Here is a 17,271-nt window from a genome sequence, read left to right on the forward strand (position 1 = left end):
ATAAACTTAAGAATCAAGAAGTTTATCAATAGTCCTTGGAGGGGATAGTAAAAAGACTAATCCAATCTTTATTTTGCTTTTGGGGGTGGAGAGATGTCTGCAGGTTGATTATGATTCCATACTACTTTCTTTATTAGATGTCTATTCTAGTCTTAAATTCATATTTGGTCAAGGAATGATATACAGTTACATCACAACTGACTAGACTCATTTCATTATTAAGAATCCTGCTGTCAGTAATTTGTCATCCGCTTGTCAAAAAAGTTTGAACTAGTTCGTGGGTCCTTGGGAAATGTATGATTAGTAACATTGTAATGTACATCGTACGTCATTCGTATTGCCAGTAATAAATTCTTTTCACTCGCACAAAGAATAAACATATAAGCATAAATAATATGCGAGATATTGTATTATGGAACTTTGTAAAATTCGTAATTAGTGCACATGTATGAATTCTACAATTATACGCAATTATTTTTTTTTTCTTTAGTCTGTAGCAAAGACTAGTCTTTGAGTCTGTAGAATTGTAGTTGTTTACTTCATCTTCAGCTGATCTTCGCGCGTGCGCCAGAGCTACCGGGATCATTTACATTAGGAAATTAGGTGTAGAAATGTTTGCAACTTGCAGTAGGAATCTGTACAAAACCTGTGTCTCGAACGCTAGAAGACAGATTCATCTTTCTGCACTGAGAACAATGCCTGTTAAGGTTAGTAGTAGTGTAATGCATCAAGGATGTCACTTTTTCATTCACACCAAATTGTCTTCGGGGAAGTTTATTTTCATTTTATCATTTCATATAGTATAGTTACTGATTATTTTGTCAAACAAGCGAAAGAGTGTTTGCATGAAAATTTCGTTTTGCAAATGCGATTTATCTTTCACTTGAACTCAATAATATAATAATTAGTTGGTAGTTACTGACGCACAGTGACAATGTACATAGTAATACAAGGCTGCCTAGGAACCCACTCAAGGCCATGGCTGGTGCGACAGTAAAGATAAACAGATGCTTTCATTGACACCTATCTTGAGTTACATAATAGTACTATAGATTTTTAAAGGAAATCAAATTACTAATCATGTCTTCAAGAGTCTTGTAGTTTTGTTGTGGTTTATATAGATGAGCTCACCACTATTAATGAAAGGATGTGTACTTACATGGTTATAATTATTAATACTGTTGTATATGCAGGTAGTTACAACTTAATTTACCCAGTGTTTGATCTGACATTTGTAATATGTGCTCAAAGGAATATAACATAGAAGTATATTTATTTATGTATTTACTTACATGCTTACTTATGTATATATGTATATTAATTTATTAGCTTGTTTATTTGTGTATTTATTTATTAGCTTATTTATATGTGTATTTATTTATTTTCATATGGATGTATTTATTTATTTATTATTTCATCTGCATTGCCATTCTGTAGGAGTTGCACATGCGGGTATTTGCTCAGATCGTTACTGGATTCCTAGAGGTCACTTATACAATTTCCCCATTCCTGTAGGGTTAAAATTGGCAAAAATATATCCTTTGAGGTAAAATCATTATAGAGAAGACTCCCCCCTCCTCTCATTTCATCCAAGCAAGTTCAGAAAAATATATTTAACTGGGAAAATGTTGTTTTGAATGTTTGTCCATTTTTATTTATTTATTTTTTATTTTTTTTTGAGGGTGAGAAATCCCAGGTAAGTTTGCTGGCTAAGCAGGTTAGGGCATCATTACTTACTACGAAGGTTGAGGGGATGGTGGTTCAAACCCTGCCACCAGTAAAGATGAACCAAAGGTATGGTTAATTAAATTCCACACTACAAAGTCATGTGATTGTGCCAACAGCAATGTATGGGGCAGAAACATGGAACATGAGAGAGAGAGGAAGAGAGAAGAAATTTGAATGTGGTTGAGATGAAATGTCTGAGAAGTATGATAGGGGTTACTAGGCTAGATAGAGTGAGAAATGAGGAGGTGAGGAGGAGAACAGGGGTGGAAAAGGAGCTGGGAGATAGGGTTGATGAAAGAATATTAGGATGGTTTGGACACATGGAAAGAATGAGTGAAGAAAGATTAGTAAAAGAAGTATGGAAGGCGGAGGTGGAAGGAGTGAATATGAGGGGGCGTCCTAGGATGAGATGGATGGATGGGGTGAAAGGGGCTTTACAAAAGAGAGGAATGTCTGTAGAGGAAGGACAGGAGAGGACAGAAGGTAGGGGTGAATGGAGAAGGGTTGTGTATAGATGAGGCTGTGATGCATGAGGGGGAGTGGGTGGGGGATGGGGGGTGAGGAAGTACAGTATGTATGAGAAAAAATTTGACGCAGCCCGAAGGGATTTCTCCCCGTCTTCTCCTTTCCTGCATGAGAGGACGGAGAGGAGGGGCCGCCGAATATATGAAGCAGCCTTGCTGTGGATGTGCTGTGTCTTGCGACACTGCTTTCTGACCCAGGGCAGTGGACAGGATGCAGGGATGACCCGTCATCCAGGAGGTGCCAAGATAGGAGGGAGGGAGGAGGGTGGAGGGAAGTGGAATATATGGGAAATGAAATGGGTGGGAGTGATTTCTATGCCTTTTTCTTTTTGGCTACCCCCCGTGTAAGGGGAAAAAAGCCTTTGGTATATGTATGTATGTACAAAGTTGTCTGTAAGGAGCACCATTCTAACTTCCTAATAGGAGGGGAGTTTGCAACATTAGATTATATCATCATCATCATTTTTCTTTCATAAACCTGTTATAATTTCAAGGTCTTTCTCTCTTCACAATTAATGTTTTATTCTGTTGAGGACCAGAGACAACAAACATAACATTACATCACACACAACCACTTTGCCAGGATGTCTGCTACAGGTTTAATCTCTTCAATACAAGTCAAATATTCGCGCACACATTAGCTGCCTGACTTACAGTGATGCATCACAGTATGCGCTTTATAAAATATAAAGTTACAGCTGTTATACTCTTTCTCTTTTGCCCAGAATGTTTGGGATATGATAATGATTTGGTTTAATGTCACAAACTCCCCCCTATCAGAAGGCTAGGACGGTGCCCCTCACAGATGGCTTTGTAGCGTGGAATTTAATAAACCATGCCCTTGGTTCAACTTCGCTGGTGGCAGGATTCGAACCGCCATCCCCTTGACCTTCACCGCAACTAACAATGCCCTAACCCGCTCAGCCAACGAGCTTCCAGAATGTTTGCAACCACTTAAAAAGTGATCAAGCCTGATCACAAAATAAGAGGGTTACTCAACTACAAAATAGATATAAATCGGGAAGCCGATGCTGGCATCCTCGTATACTCGTTTGTGCCTCATGACGCCTATGTAGGCATCATTGTATTCAAGGTGGTATCACATTGGGCTGTGTCTTGCGACACTGCTTCTGACCCAGGGCAGTGGACAAGGTGCAGGGATGACCCGTCATCCAGGAGGTGCTCAGATAGGAGGGAGGGTGGAGGGGTGTGGAGTGTTTTCAGGGATGGAGTGGGTGGAAATGATTTTGTGCCTTTCCCTTTTTGGCTACCTCCCTTGTAAGGGGGAAAAAGCCTTGGTATATGTATGTATGTATCACATTGGGCTATTTTTCCTTGCACATCCTTCCTCCAACCTCCATTTGAATAACTAGAATATGACTTTGCTTACAGAAATCTAGATTTCTCTAAGAACACTTCAACATTTTGTCTAACATTCTAACAGGTTTACAATATCATAGTTAATCATTCAGCTCTGCTATATATGATGGAAAGATAATTTAGTATTTGGAGGTTTGAAAGTAACTGAAGTTATATTTACTCAAACCAGCTCTCAACTGTCAGCTCTGGTGAAGTCCATGGAAGCCCAGTGTGATAATACTTTTACATTACAAGGATTTATAATGATAAAGTATGTTTACATGAAAACTTTCAAGCCATGATGAAATAAAAAGAAATGCTTGCAATTTGTATTTACCCTCTTCAATATGATGATGCTTACAAAGGGGTCATGAGAAGCGAGTGGATATGTGAGGATGCCAGCATCGGCATCTTGATTATATTTATTTTGTAAGTTGTAGCTGAGTCACCACCGTATTCTGTGAACTGATCACGATTTCTGTGGTTATTAACATTCAGAGTAAAAGAGAACAAGTAATACAGCTGTGACTTTATATTTCATAATCCAAGTATTGTGATGCATCATCATATATCAGGTAGCTAATGGTGCCTGTGAGAATTTCACTCATATTGAAGAGGTTAAGAATGCAGAAGCAATCACTAGGAAAGATAAGACAAAGCAAAATACATTTGTATGATAAAAACTCCAATGCCAGAGTATAGAGAGAGAGAAAAAAAGGAAAGAAGTACAACAAGGGTTGGAGATATTAATATATGTGCTCCCAGAATGGCCATAGTGATGACCTTAAAGTCAAAGACAAGGTAAAATAAATAATAAACAAAAATTATATATAGGAGGGCATAAGAAGTTTGGGGAAGTATGTAATGTCCCAAGATGGTACAGAATCTACAAAGTTACCTTCATATGAAAGTAAGAATGAAGGAGACTACAAGAGACCATAAGGCCTACACTAGGCAGTTTCATGACCATTACCACCTGTCATCCCCATCCATAAAGTTGTCTAACCTTTTCTTAAAACAACTGATAGTTTCAACACTCACTACATGGTTACCAAGTCTATTCCATTTGTTGACCACTCTATTGGTAAACTAGGTCATGCCTATTTCAGTCTGAATAATTTGGATATGTCCTTTTATATGTAGTTTTATACTTATCAGTTCTGTAGAACTGGCAGCACACAGGTATGACCTCAACATTTTTAGGGTTGACGACCTTTGACAGAGGGTAACTCAGGTGTCGTAATCTAGCATCATGCCAAAACAACATCAATAATAATAATTACTACACATCTAAATAACAACAGCAATAACAATTAACAACTATTATTCTTCTCTCTCTCTCTCAAAATGACCTCCATCCTCGTGGAATTGTGTAGTGAAAGCAGTCAGGATCTGTCTCCCACAGATACAATTCATTGGCCCCATTCTTGCCAGTGACTGTGGTTGACTACCCTTGTATATTTTATGTTGCATAATTTTGATGAAGCCTTATACAGAAGTTCAGTGACCCTACTTTCTATTGCAGTGTGTTCAAATTTGATGTTATGTGTGTGTGTTAATTTAGGGGGTGGGGACCTGGTACCTCTCAGACACAAGAGAGCTGATCTAGAGTGAAAAAGTCTGAGGACCTGGTACCTCTCTGACATAAGAGAGCTGATCTAGAGTGAGAAAGTCTACTACCACTACTGAGGTCATACCAAGCAGAAAAAGAAAAGACAGGGAGAAGTCCCTTTGGGCTGCATCAAAACATCATTCACACAGAAGCACCCCCAATCCCCTACCCCTCCCTTCCTTGCATAACAGTATCATCCATACACAGTCATTCTCCACTCATCCCTATGTCATGCCTTCTCCCTTCCTTCCTCAGCAGACATTCCCCTCTTTCTCAGTGCCCCCTTCACTCCATCCATCCATTTCATCCTAGGTCATCCCCTCAAGTTCACTTCCTCCGTCTCTACCTTCCACACCTCTTCTACTAATCTTTCTTCACTCATTTTTTTCCATGTGTCCAAACCATCTCAATACTTTCCATCAGCCCTATCTGCCATCTCCTTTTCCTCTCCCACTCTCCTCCTCACCTCCTCATTTCTCACTCTATCCAACCTTGTAACCCCTACCACACTTCTCAGGCATTTCATCTCAAACACATATAAACTTTTCCTTTCTGCCTCTTTGAAATCCAAGTCTTCACCCATACAATACCATCAGCACAATCACCCCTTCCTCAATTTATCTTACCTAGCCCCAAGATCATGTACAGTTCCAACTATCCTTGAGTTCCAGATATCATATTTAACATTGAATTCATGTGTTACACTCTCTCTTGTCTTCTCAACAGACATTCCTAATGTATTCAAAACACCCTTTGCCTAGTTGTTGTTGTTCCAACTCTCAGGCTGAGCAGTCCCGTCACACCGAGGAACGCCATGGCTGGGACTGGGTTTTCTCACAGATCCTACATGAAGTGTATATTGTGGCAGTATCAACATCATGGAACTAAACCCCCCCCCCCCTTCCTCAACCCCAAGAGTTGGGAGCCAAACCACCACAAGAAACCCTTGCCACCTCTTGCATGGGTGGCTCCGATCCCTGGGAATGGCTTCAGTTACTCGGGCGAGTGCCTTCGCCCTGGGGCCACCAGGTACAGAAACGGCTAACCAATTAATCCGTCCATTGCCTTGGGTCTTTCAACAGAGACATTGGACCCCAACAGAAGCACTGCCCCAGTTGTGGATCAATTGATGCTCCCCTCGAAACAAACTGCCACCACTCCACACCTGTGTGTGGGTTAATTTTCCTTCATAAAAGAATGCTGAGAACTTTGATTGCTTTAAACTTCTTCTATCCCTCTGTTCTTCAGCTCTTATCAAATCACTCTTTTAACACCTGTGTGACTGCTTCTTTGGAACAATATTGTCTCCAAGAATAGAAGTGCTCTTTATCATTGACTGTCTATTTGTATCTATATGTACACTTAGGTCTCTTAATCCAACATTTGCCAACTGCCACTTGTGTCGATGTTTGGGCCCAGGACGTAAACCCACTCTGGAAAATCGGTGTTTTATGTCCTGGGCCCAAATGTCCACACAAATGGCAGTTGCCAAGTGTTGGATTTAAGAGACCTAGGTGTACCAAAGGCTCCTTATAAGGAAGGTAGCCAAGTCAAAAGCACACACCCACTCCCATCCACCACCCTTTCCCCCCTCCCATCTTAGCTGCTCAGGGATGAAGGGTCATCCCTCCCCACTGCCCGGGTCAGAAGCAATGCAGCAAGACACAGCACATCCACAGCAAGGCCGCTTCACCTACATGACTACCCCTCTCCATCCCCTTGTGTGGGAAATGGAGAAAATGGGGAGAAATCCCTTTGGGCTGCATCAAAAGGGATAAACAGAAGCATAAATTATTTGTTCTGTTTGAATTAAGTTTTCTGGAGTTTGAGGGGTCAGGGCCTTAAAGATTAAGATTTTCCATAAGATTATTTCTCTCACACGACTTTGATAACAGTCCTGCATTCTAGGTCGGTGACGAAGTTCCGAGCATCAGCTTGCACGAAGACACACCCGCCAACGAGGTCAACCTTCGAGAGCTGTGTACCGGGAAAAAAGTGATCCTCTTTGCAGTTCCTGGAGCTTTTACCCCAGGATGTTCTAAAGTAATTTTTATCTATTTATTTCTTAACTTGTTTATATGTTATTTTATTCAAAGTTGCCAAGAATAAAAAAAGAAAATTGAAGTGTTACAAAATGACTGGTTACCACTGTTCTTGAGCATTTGCTATGAAGTATTATTGCTTCTTACTAGAATTCCACATAAATCTTTTTTTTTTATAGTATGTTTTAGAAATTTATTATTATAGTGTAATATAAGATAAACTTGGCATTCGGAGATAAGGACACTGCCTTTATTTTCTTGTAAATATCCTTTATATTTTTTACCCTAAGAATACTTTGATATTATTTCCATGTTACATGGTAATAGAATCCATATAAAGTACTGGTAGTTGTATTGTAAACAGATTGTAGCATTTTGTTAAATGTATCAGTGTAGCTGTAGCAGCAAATTTTGAAATTTGGTGCCTGTATAGAATTGTTTGGATTTGTTTATCACATCATAGAGTAACACACTATCTAGCTATGTCAGTGCTCACTCTGTTCTTTGTAATGTCAGATTGGCACGTTAGGCTTGTAATGTATGTCATAAGATTTAGTCAGTCTCTCTGGATATGAAGGAATGGAGTGATCCTCAGTGTCTACCAGGTACTAAGATTTGTCCGGGTTGTTGACGGACATAGAAGTTATGGCTTCGGCTGTAGCCACATGCCATCCACCATTTCTCTCTCGTAAGTACATTTTGCTTGCTGAACAAGTGAGGTAGAGCGTCACTACTTGCGGTGGAGGTTGTGGTGATGGCAGTTTAAACCCTACCACCAGTGTGGTGGACCAAGGGCATGGCTCATTAACTTTTGCGCTACAAAGTCTTAAGGAGTACCATCCTAGCCTCCTAATAGGGACAAGTTCATGACATTAAGCCAAATCAATCATATTTTGCCCCTTGACAAGGAGGTAAGAGATGGTCAACAGATGGGTGTGGGATGGGGGAAGGGTGGGTGGGTGGGTGCCTTTGCTATGCCACCCTCTTTATCAGGGCCTGTTTGAAGTTCATTTGATCAAATTAGGCCTTGCACTTTAACCTCTTCAATATGAGTCAGATACTCGTACGCACTTTAGGTCGCCTGATGTACAGTGATGCATCAAAATATGTACGTTATAAGATATAAAGTTGCCGCTGTTATAATCATTCTTTTTCACCCTGAATAAATATAACCACAGAAACTGTGATCAAGCCAATTCACAGAATACAGGTGTCACTCAGCTACAACTATGAAATATACAGACACTCCTCAACTTACATTTTAGTTAGGTTCCGAACGGCCGAACATAACGTGAAAATGAATGTAAGTTGTTACTGTACTATACATCCATAAATTCTATTACCGTATCTTATAAAACACCCCTAAATCATTAATTATAAACATAACATTGTAAAATAATAACATTAATTTCAAATAAATTAAATTCAAGCAACATAAATTGAGATGGTGGAGGAGAAGGAGGAGGAGGAGGCAAGGCACGTTCAGTCTGTCGTTTGTGCCATGTAAACAATGGACGCAGCATCATGCGTAAGTATCGTTTGAACTACGGAGAGTGCACTAAACTAAAAAATTCACTCAAAATTTTTTTTTTTTACAATTTTTTTTTACTGTCAGTTCAAACGTAAAATCGAAAAAACGTAAAACAAATGAAGGTAAGTAGAGGAGCGTCTGTATATAATCAGGACACTGATTCCGGCAACCTCGTATGCCCACTCATGGCTCATGATGCCTACATAGCCGTCATCATATTCTAGGGGCCTGTGCCAAAGTGTTTGAGCCCAGGCCTCGAACAGAGAACACTGTGATGGACTTCACTTAAACTGATAAGAAAATAATGATACTGTAGGCCTTGTAAACTGAGGGGTTTGTCAGTGAACTTGTGAAATTAAAGCTCTTAACTTCGAATTTTTGTAGAGACCCCGCTATAAATTTTCTAATTTGGCCCTGCAGTTCCTAGCTCTGGCCACCTTCTTCATTAGGAGGATATGGCCTTTTGGTACATGTTGATATATATGTGTATGGAACAAATTAGATGAAAGAACAGTGTGTGTGTAAACAATACAAGAATTTAAAAGCAAACTGGATACAAAGATGGGACACCATGAGCTTAGCTCCCCTTCCCGTAAGATACAACTAGGTAAATTTAATCTTTTAGTGTTACAAACTCGCCATCCCACTCCCAAGAAGTGGGAAGTGAGAAACCCCTGGTAGGTAGGGCAAGCCCTGTCAGTTGTGGCTAGCTGCGGGGGTTTTAAGGCTGATGTACGGATTGCTTCCCTGCCGGGCCAGGGCTGTCAGGAGCCGATGGAAGAATCATCCGGTGGGTTGTGGGAATTGATCTCATGACCATCTGTTCGTGAGTTTGACATGGTGTCCTCTAGGCTACTATGCAGCCCTGCGGACTATATGATTGCATGATAAAAGGACTCACTCGTCCTGCCTGGCAGTGAGCAGCGATCAGTCGCATGGAAGGGCTTTTCAGTTGATTATTGACAAGTTGACGGCACAGTAACATTAATTATATTATTGCCACGGTGGATCTTCAGGTCTGACAGGTTGCTGTATAAAGTCATCTGCAATGAAAGCTGTTCATGATTGCTGAGATTTTTAGAAATATACCACGAGAAGCACTTTATGCAAGGGAAATAATTTAAGTTTGACATAAAAAAAAAACCCATCTTGGAGAGGGCTAGGTTAGTTCCTCCTTACAGAGCACTTTTTAAAGTAGGATATATGTGGTGCGGCCTTACTACAAACCCGTTTTCTAGGCAGGGCTCGAACTACCTCCACTTACAACCCATGAGCGTCAATTCTCGAACCTGCTTGGCAAAAGAAGGAAGCCAGGGAAATGATACAGCGAGTGAAATTTCTTTCTCCTCTTACTTTTACTCTGTAAAGGAATGTTTCTCTATAAGACTGAGTCGATCTACTCATCATCTGTATAGGTTTTATGACGAGAAGACTAAACCATTCAGTTAGCGTCTCGTATGATTTATGTTTTTTTAGTGCAGCATTTAAGGTCTATAACCACTAAACTAGTGGGCATTAGTTGAAGCTTAGTGATTTTATTCAGTGATGTAAAGTGGTCAACAGGAGGCGAAAGAACTGTTATGTACATTTGCCTGGGATAACCAAGGCTGCTCTTGGATCTGTGCCACCCACAATGGTGGCAAGGGCGACTTGTGGTAGTTTGGCCTTCAGTTCCTTTCATAGGGGTGGTCCCGTGTCATAGACACTGCCAAACTATTGCTGCATGCTGGACCCCCTTGATATCCGTCCCTCTGAATCCTCTCTCCCGTGAGAGGACTGTCCACCTGGCCAGACGGTGGGTCATCCGTCATCCAGCCCTTCTGATTTACCAAAAGGAGGCTGGATGACTGTATCAGAGATAACTGTGCTGGATGTAATACTTCACGCTGTACTATACACACATTATGGAAAACTGTATTATACACAATCAGGCATGCTAACAACACAAAATATACTCTGTAAGGGATTTGTGGGAGATCCCCATTCCAGCCATGACCTTCCTTGGGGAGATGGGTCAGTTCAGCCAGAGGGTCTAGGGGATGACAATAGCAACAAAAGCAGTAATGTATATATATGAGAAGATAGCTCAGAATTCCTGTTTTAGTGTGCATTATGATGCTGATTTGGTTATGAATTTCCTTAGTCTCCGCATCCCATTTAGCTAATTGAAAGTTATTGTTTTGACTGATGTAATGGTGATTTGTATTTTGTCTAGAGTCGGAGCTGGTAAAAAGCAGTTCTGGTCTTCGTTGGATGTCTCAATAAGGTGAAAAGAATAATGTAAATAAATAGATAAATAAGATAAGAATAAATAAAATAGACAAGTAAATCAGGATTTAATCTCAGTAAAACGAAAGGGGTCGGGTCAATGGAAAAGGCATCGGGTCAATGGGAAAGGGGTCGGGTCAGTGGGAAATGGGTCGGGTCAATGGGAAAGGGTGTCGGGTCAATGGGAAAAGGGTCGGGTCAATGGCGAAAAGGGTCGGGTCAATGGGAAAGGGGTCGGGTCAGTGGGAAAGGGGTCAGGTCAATGGTCTATCACAAGAGGAAAACTGGAGCAGTGGACGGATTGATTGAATGAAAATATTAATTGCTTCAGCAAGGTTTTGAATGACGGAGATTCTTTCTGGCAGTGTCAGTTCTCCACAAACTTCCGAAGACATTCCCATGGCTGCCTGTTGTGGTAAATGTTCCACAGTGTAGTTCCTGTGTCAGCTGAAAGGTATTCGGTGTTAATGATCTTGCTTTTACAAACAGAAAAGATTTGTTTGCCAAAATGATTGTAGTGTTTTGAAGTAGTTTAGACACAGGCTTAATTGATGGCTTTTCAACTTAATCATTCTGGGACGTTTTATCGCATGGGTAAGTCGCATTAAAATAGGATTTCTGCTGCTTTTGCCTAATTTATGATTGTCATAACCAAGCTTGCAGATAGCATAATTAATCCGGTTATGTGTTTTATAGCTGCCATTGTGGTGGACTCCAAGTGAATTTACTCAGCCGAGCATTGGATCCCTAGCCTGATTAGGGTCGTCTTTGATTGACACCAGAGTAAAGCTAGGGTCTGACATGCAGCTGGATGAAAGTGGCGACACATTAGGCTAGCATGCTACTTGCTTTTGCTACTTTGAGTAGAAACTACTTCAGTTACTAAATTCTAGACTTCTGTAAGAACATCACAACAGTGTCTAAAATTTGTATAGATTTAGCCTCACTTAATTCGTCATTCAGCTTCTCAGTATGTGATGCAAGAGGGAATTGACATAAGGAAATTTGAAAAATAAAAGATTGTAACTGAAGTCGTTTCTACTCAAATGAAGTAGCAAAAGTAGGCATCATCCTAGCAAGAAACGCCTACTGTGCCACCACCTAAGTTTCACATTGTTCGCCACAACAGAACGTAAACAAAATGTCATGATATTGAAGGTGGCCAGGACTGCTAGTCACTCATGTGAAAACAGGTTTTAAAATGTGCCGTGTAATTTTAATTAAATAATGAGCATGGCATACCAAAGGTCAAATAATGTGAAGACTAGATTACTTAATTTTGTAGTTTAGTACTTATACAGTAAATCATGTACAATGGAAGAGAATATATATATATATATATATATTATGGTTTTGATATATTTTTATATTTTGTTTTTATAGATTATGTTTACCTTCCTTGTAAGGGGGAAAAGCCTGGTATATAGATAGATTTTTATAGTAAAAAGAAAAAATGAACTGCAATCATTAGGAGTTGCATATCTTGTTTGGGTCATTGAAAAGTACTATTAGGATGTGCTGAGTCACACAGAATGAGTTCCTGTAACTGCTGTGCACGCGGAGAGACAGCAGACGTCCTTTGACCAAAGCATCCCAGGACTTCCTGCATCAGGAGATGTGTACGTTTGATAGGCACATGATCTTCACCTCGCACATGAGAAACATCACAGGGAAAGTAGATAAGAACCCAAACATACTTGCAGCAAGCAAGCGCAAGATTTGGAGAACATAAGAACATAAAAATGGAAGAGACTGGAAGAGACCATAAGGCCTACACTAGGCAGCTCCATGTCCATGACCACCTATGATCCCCATCCATAAAGTTGTCTAACCTTCATGATTTAAATTGGGTATCCCAAACAACTCTGAAGAGAAAACAATCACAGATACACAAAAATAACACAAGAACACACACACACACACACCACCACCTTTATTCTGGTAGAATCTGTCGTAGAGCAATGGGTCGTGTTCCTGCCTCGAACGAGAGAGTTCTGGGTCCTTGGGAAGTCCTAGGCAGTTGTTCACATGAATGGCGGACATCAGCAGTGCAGTATACCAGTATTACGCTTCAGTAGCGGTAACTAATTAATCAGTGTGATAGAGCACTGGTTCCAGACTACGTTCACAGCCACAGCTGATCCAACATGCTCGACTTTTCACACGCTTCACATCATCTATACAACCTCACTAAGCTGAATTAAGGCGTTGTGAGGGACAGAGGCTGTATTGGTCTCTAGGGGATGGATTGGTGGTCCTGCAGTGGGCTTTAGGCTTCACACTTTCACTATGGAAGGGTTATTGATCAGTACTGAAAAAGTCTCAACATAGAATAGGCCTGGCAACATATTCTATAAGGTTTAGATGCAGTTGTCACACTGAAAACATCGAACACGCTGTCCATCACTGCCCTCCCCTTTCCCAGTTCAGACAACTTTATGAAATATCTTCCCAGAGCGAAATATAGGTCAACTCGGTGGCTGCTGGAGGAGTCCTGGTGGCTTTGGGTCTCCCACAAGAGATCTGAGATCCTGGATTATACATACATTTCTTCCTCGTGTCTTCATGTTGGCACACTTTTTTTCTATTTTCTTTTTCTCTTTTCTTTTTTCTTTTTCTCTTTACTATTTCTCTTTTCTTTTCTTTTTCTCTTTTCTTTTCTTTTTCTTTTTTCCAGAACTGCACTAGAAATCTTACCTTTCAGTGAATGTCATTCGCTTTGCCCATAGATTACCCATGCCAACCAAAACAGTGAGACATGGGTTGTTCACATCATAGTGCTTAGGCTTATGCTACCATTACTTTAAACATAATGAGTATTTATTACTAAATATTCATGACTAGTTATATATATACCAAGGGCTTTTTCCCCTTTACCAGAGAGGTAGCCAAGTCAAAAGGCAAGCACCCACTCCCACCCTTTCTTCCATCTCATCTTAGCTCCTCTTGGATGAAGGGTCATCCCATCTTTTGGCTTGCTGCATTGCTTCTGACCCAGGCGTTGGGCAGGAGACGGATGAAGCTAAGACGGAAATGGATGGGAGCGGAATGGGTGGGAATAGATGTATGCCGTGGATGGCTCCCTCCCTTTTAAGGGAGAAGAGGCCCTTAGGGTTTAAATAGATCGTAATGCATATTTGCAGTGGTAGATCCAGTTGTACCCTTGGGGACCTCAGTTCCATACGGGCAGGGGACAAAGCATTCGAACGCAGTACAAGCTCGATACAATGACTTCCCCAGTTGGGGAAAATTTTAGAAAGCGAAATCAAAACTCTCGGAAAAGAAATCTCCCTCCCGTGAACGTAGCTAGAAATAGCAGTCTCATAGATATGTTCTTTCATGACCCTCTTGCATCTTCTCTTCAAGACAAATCCGAGAATAATCATCTTCATTCGTTAACTATGAAAGATAGAGCTGAGACTGCTCCATCTAGTGGAAAAGTTTGCAGTTGATAGCATTCCAAGGGTTAATAACAAACTCTAAATGGCAAATTTTTCTCTGAACTTGGGTTTTTATTATATTGGGCTTGCACTGTGCTATATATATATATATATATGTAGAATGGTTTGGGAATTGGTTCAACTGGATCAACTATTGCTCACTACTGGCTTACTAATGTCCATGTTATATATATATATATAAATATGCAATATTGTGCATAGGTTTCACAATATACAGTATAAGAAGTTCTTGTCTAGCATACATTTATTTAATATATATATATTTTTTCCTCTTTCTTAGACTCACCTGCCTGGTTATGTGAAGAACAGTGATGACATTCGATCAAAGGGGGTAGATGAAATTGTCTGTGTTGCCGTCAATGATCCATTTGTGATGGGAGCATGGGGAAACCAACACGGAACAGCAGACAAAGTTAGTACTTCTGTGTTACATCGAGGAATGGATGAAAGGATGATACAATCCAAAAGAATGTTATTCTTGTCTGCCCTTTAGGGTATTTGAGTGGATGATGAGTGAGGCCATCGGTCTATATATATTTCAGTCTCCATCCCACACTGGCCAACTGCCACTTTTGCGGACATTTGGGCCCAGGACTTAACCTGCTTCAGGAATTAGCCCAGGAGGACATAAAACACCACAAATTCCCGAAGTGGGTTTATGTCCTGGGCCCAAACGTTAACACAAGTGGTGGTTGTTCAGGGTGGGATTAAGAGACCGAGGTGTATCAAGGGCTTTTTCCCCCTTATAAGGGAGGTAGCCAAAGTCAAAAGGCATATTGAAGTACAGTAAGTCCTCTTTATACAGTACATATGCGTTCCTGAAAACCTTATCTCAAATTGAAATTACCGTATACCGAACCCATTATAACATGTAATAATAGGATATGGCAGACGCACCTTCTCCCTGCTCTTTTCTCTTAAAAATATCTAGTGGGTATGGTATCTGTGAATTTTTCTTACCGTAAATAGAATCGAGGGTAGTAATTACCAAATACCGTACTGTGAATTTACCGGTTAAAGAATTACCGTATAAGGAGGACTCACTGTATATACATACATACACCAATGGTTTTTTCCACCCTTGCAAGGGAGGTAGCCAAAGTCAAAGGCATAAATCCACTCCCACCCATTCCGTTCCCACATACTCCACTCCCATTCACCATCCCTCCCTTACTCCCTCTTTTCTTGGCTCCTCCTGGATGACGGGTCATCCCTGCATCTCGCCCACTGCCCTGAGTCAGAAGCTATGCAGCATGACACAGCACATCCACATACATATTGAAGTAGTGGAGGCAAAACCAGTTCTGGCTCTTAGGACCTGTGCTGTGCCTCACTGCATTGCTTCTGACCTGAGTTCAGGGATGACCTTTTACCTATGAAGAGTCAAGATGAAAAGAACAACAAATGGGATTATGGAGGGGTGTGTGATTTAATTTGGCCAGTGATGTTTTGGTATATACGTATATATCTTACAAGTGGCCGATAGCAGTGGGTTCGAATCCTGCACGCGACTGTCATAAAATTATCGGATATATATATATATATATGTATATGTCAATTCTTATTTGTATTTGTTTATGGAATCTCTAGATAGTAAAGGTGTTACAAAGAGTAATTTCCTTTCCCAGGTTCGCATGTTGGCAGACACCAATGCCGAACTAACCAAAGCACTAGATCTCGGACAGGAGTTGTCTGTTCTCGGAGGGCTGCGTTCCAAGCGCTACTCAATGATCATAGAAGACGGCAAGATAACCCAGCTAAACGTGGAACCAGACGGCAAAGGATTGTCATGTTCTTTGGCCGAGAACACCGTTGCCAAGTTGTAACCGAAATATGTGCTGAGCTAGGGGAGGAAGTGTGCAAGGGAAATTACTGGGAGAGACTGACAGCCTTATGGTAATTTCAGACGCGTTACCCTGTAACACTCGTTGATATTGTCTAGGAACTGAAATTGTTGAAGATTTCAGATATAATACTCTGCTTCCACTGTAGAACTTGGGTCCTCAATGTGTTTCTTTCAATTTTGCATGAAGTCATTGTTTGACATAATGGTGTACTAGAAAACAAACACTGTACTGTGTTTATAAAACATGAAATTGAAATAAATGTATTTTAGATGGTATACGTTGTATATCGCTGTAATTAGAGATGGAACTAGTGTTTAACTGTCTTCAGTATTGTTGATCATTTGACTGGCCTCAATAGGAAGTGGACTGTGTTCATTTTTTATATCGTAAATATACATAAATTTTAAGACACTATTTTGCTGAATGCCATGGCATACTTGTTGACATAGATGTATAGATTTCAGGTCTACATTTAAGAGAAAATGGGAGGTAGAATGTTGCAAGGAAAGTGGGACAGGTATTGTCAAACAAAATGCAACATATCAATATTCATTGGTTATGGGATTTGTAAATAAAATTTCAGGAAAATTTGGATTTTATTTATTATACTTTGTAAATATGTTCATATCTGTAGAAACCTTTGTTATGTAGATTGGTAAATAGTTTGAATTCTGTGGATATGTATACAATTTTTTTTCTTCTGAATTTAGCAGGAAACACTCTTGTATAATGTCTTTACTGGTGTATATTGTAATTTTAGGATTTATGATACAGTAGCCAAGTTGGGTACCTCCCTTATTTGGGGGGGAAGAAGCCCATAGTATATAGATAGATAATACAGTTGGTCATTAGTGTTCATATCAAGGGTAGATATGTATCAAAAATATAGAATGGGTGGG

General features: G+C 40.3%; 1 protein-coding gene across 1 annotated transcript; it reads left to right on the forward strand.

Moving 5' to 3' along the window:
* The first annotated feature begins 549 nt into the window (after nt 1-549).
* Prx5 (Peroxiredoxin 5) lies at nt 550-16,962 on the forward strand. Its single transcript, XM_076212881.1, has 4 exons — nt 550-707; nt 7,132-7,266; nt 14,806-14,937; nt 16,154-16,962. The coding sequence occupies exons 1-4, from the start codon at nt 612-614 to the stop codon at nt 16,349-16,351; spliced, it is 561 nt and encodes a 186-aa protein (XP_076068996.1). The 5' UTR covers nt 550-611; the 3' UTR covers nt 16,352-16,962.
* Nucleotides 16,963-17,271: the final 309 nt, after the last annotated feature.

This window comes from Oratosquilla oratoria, chromosome 30 (genome assembly GCF_046742065.1).
Source record: "Oratosquilla oratoria isolate Oo_2021 chromosome 30, ASM4674206v1, whole genome shotgun sequence".
Taxonomy (NCBI): domain Eukaryota; kingdom Metazoa; phylum Arthropoda; class Malacostraca; order Stomatopoda; family Squillidae; genus Oratosquilla; species Oratosquilla oratoria.

Excerpts from the sequence above, each read along its gene's own strand:
- Prx5 (XM_076212881.1), top strand. The coding sequence starts at position 612 with ATGTTTGCAACTTGCAGTAGGAATCTGTACAAAACCTGTGTCTCGAAC. Across the intron at positions 708-7,131 it reads TGAGAACAATGCCTGTTAAG|GTCGGTGACGAAGTTCCGAG; the intron begins GTTAGTAGTAGT and ends CCTGCATTCTAG. Across the intron at positions 14,938-16,153 it reads AACACGGAACAGCAGACAAA|GTTCGCATGTTGGCAGACAC; the intron begins GTTAGTACTTCT and ends TTCCTTTCCCAG.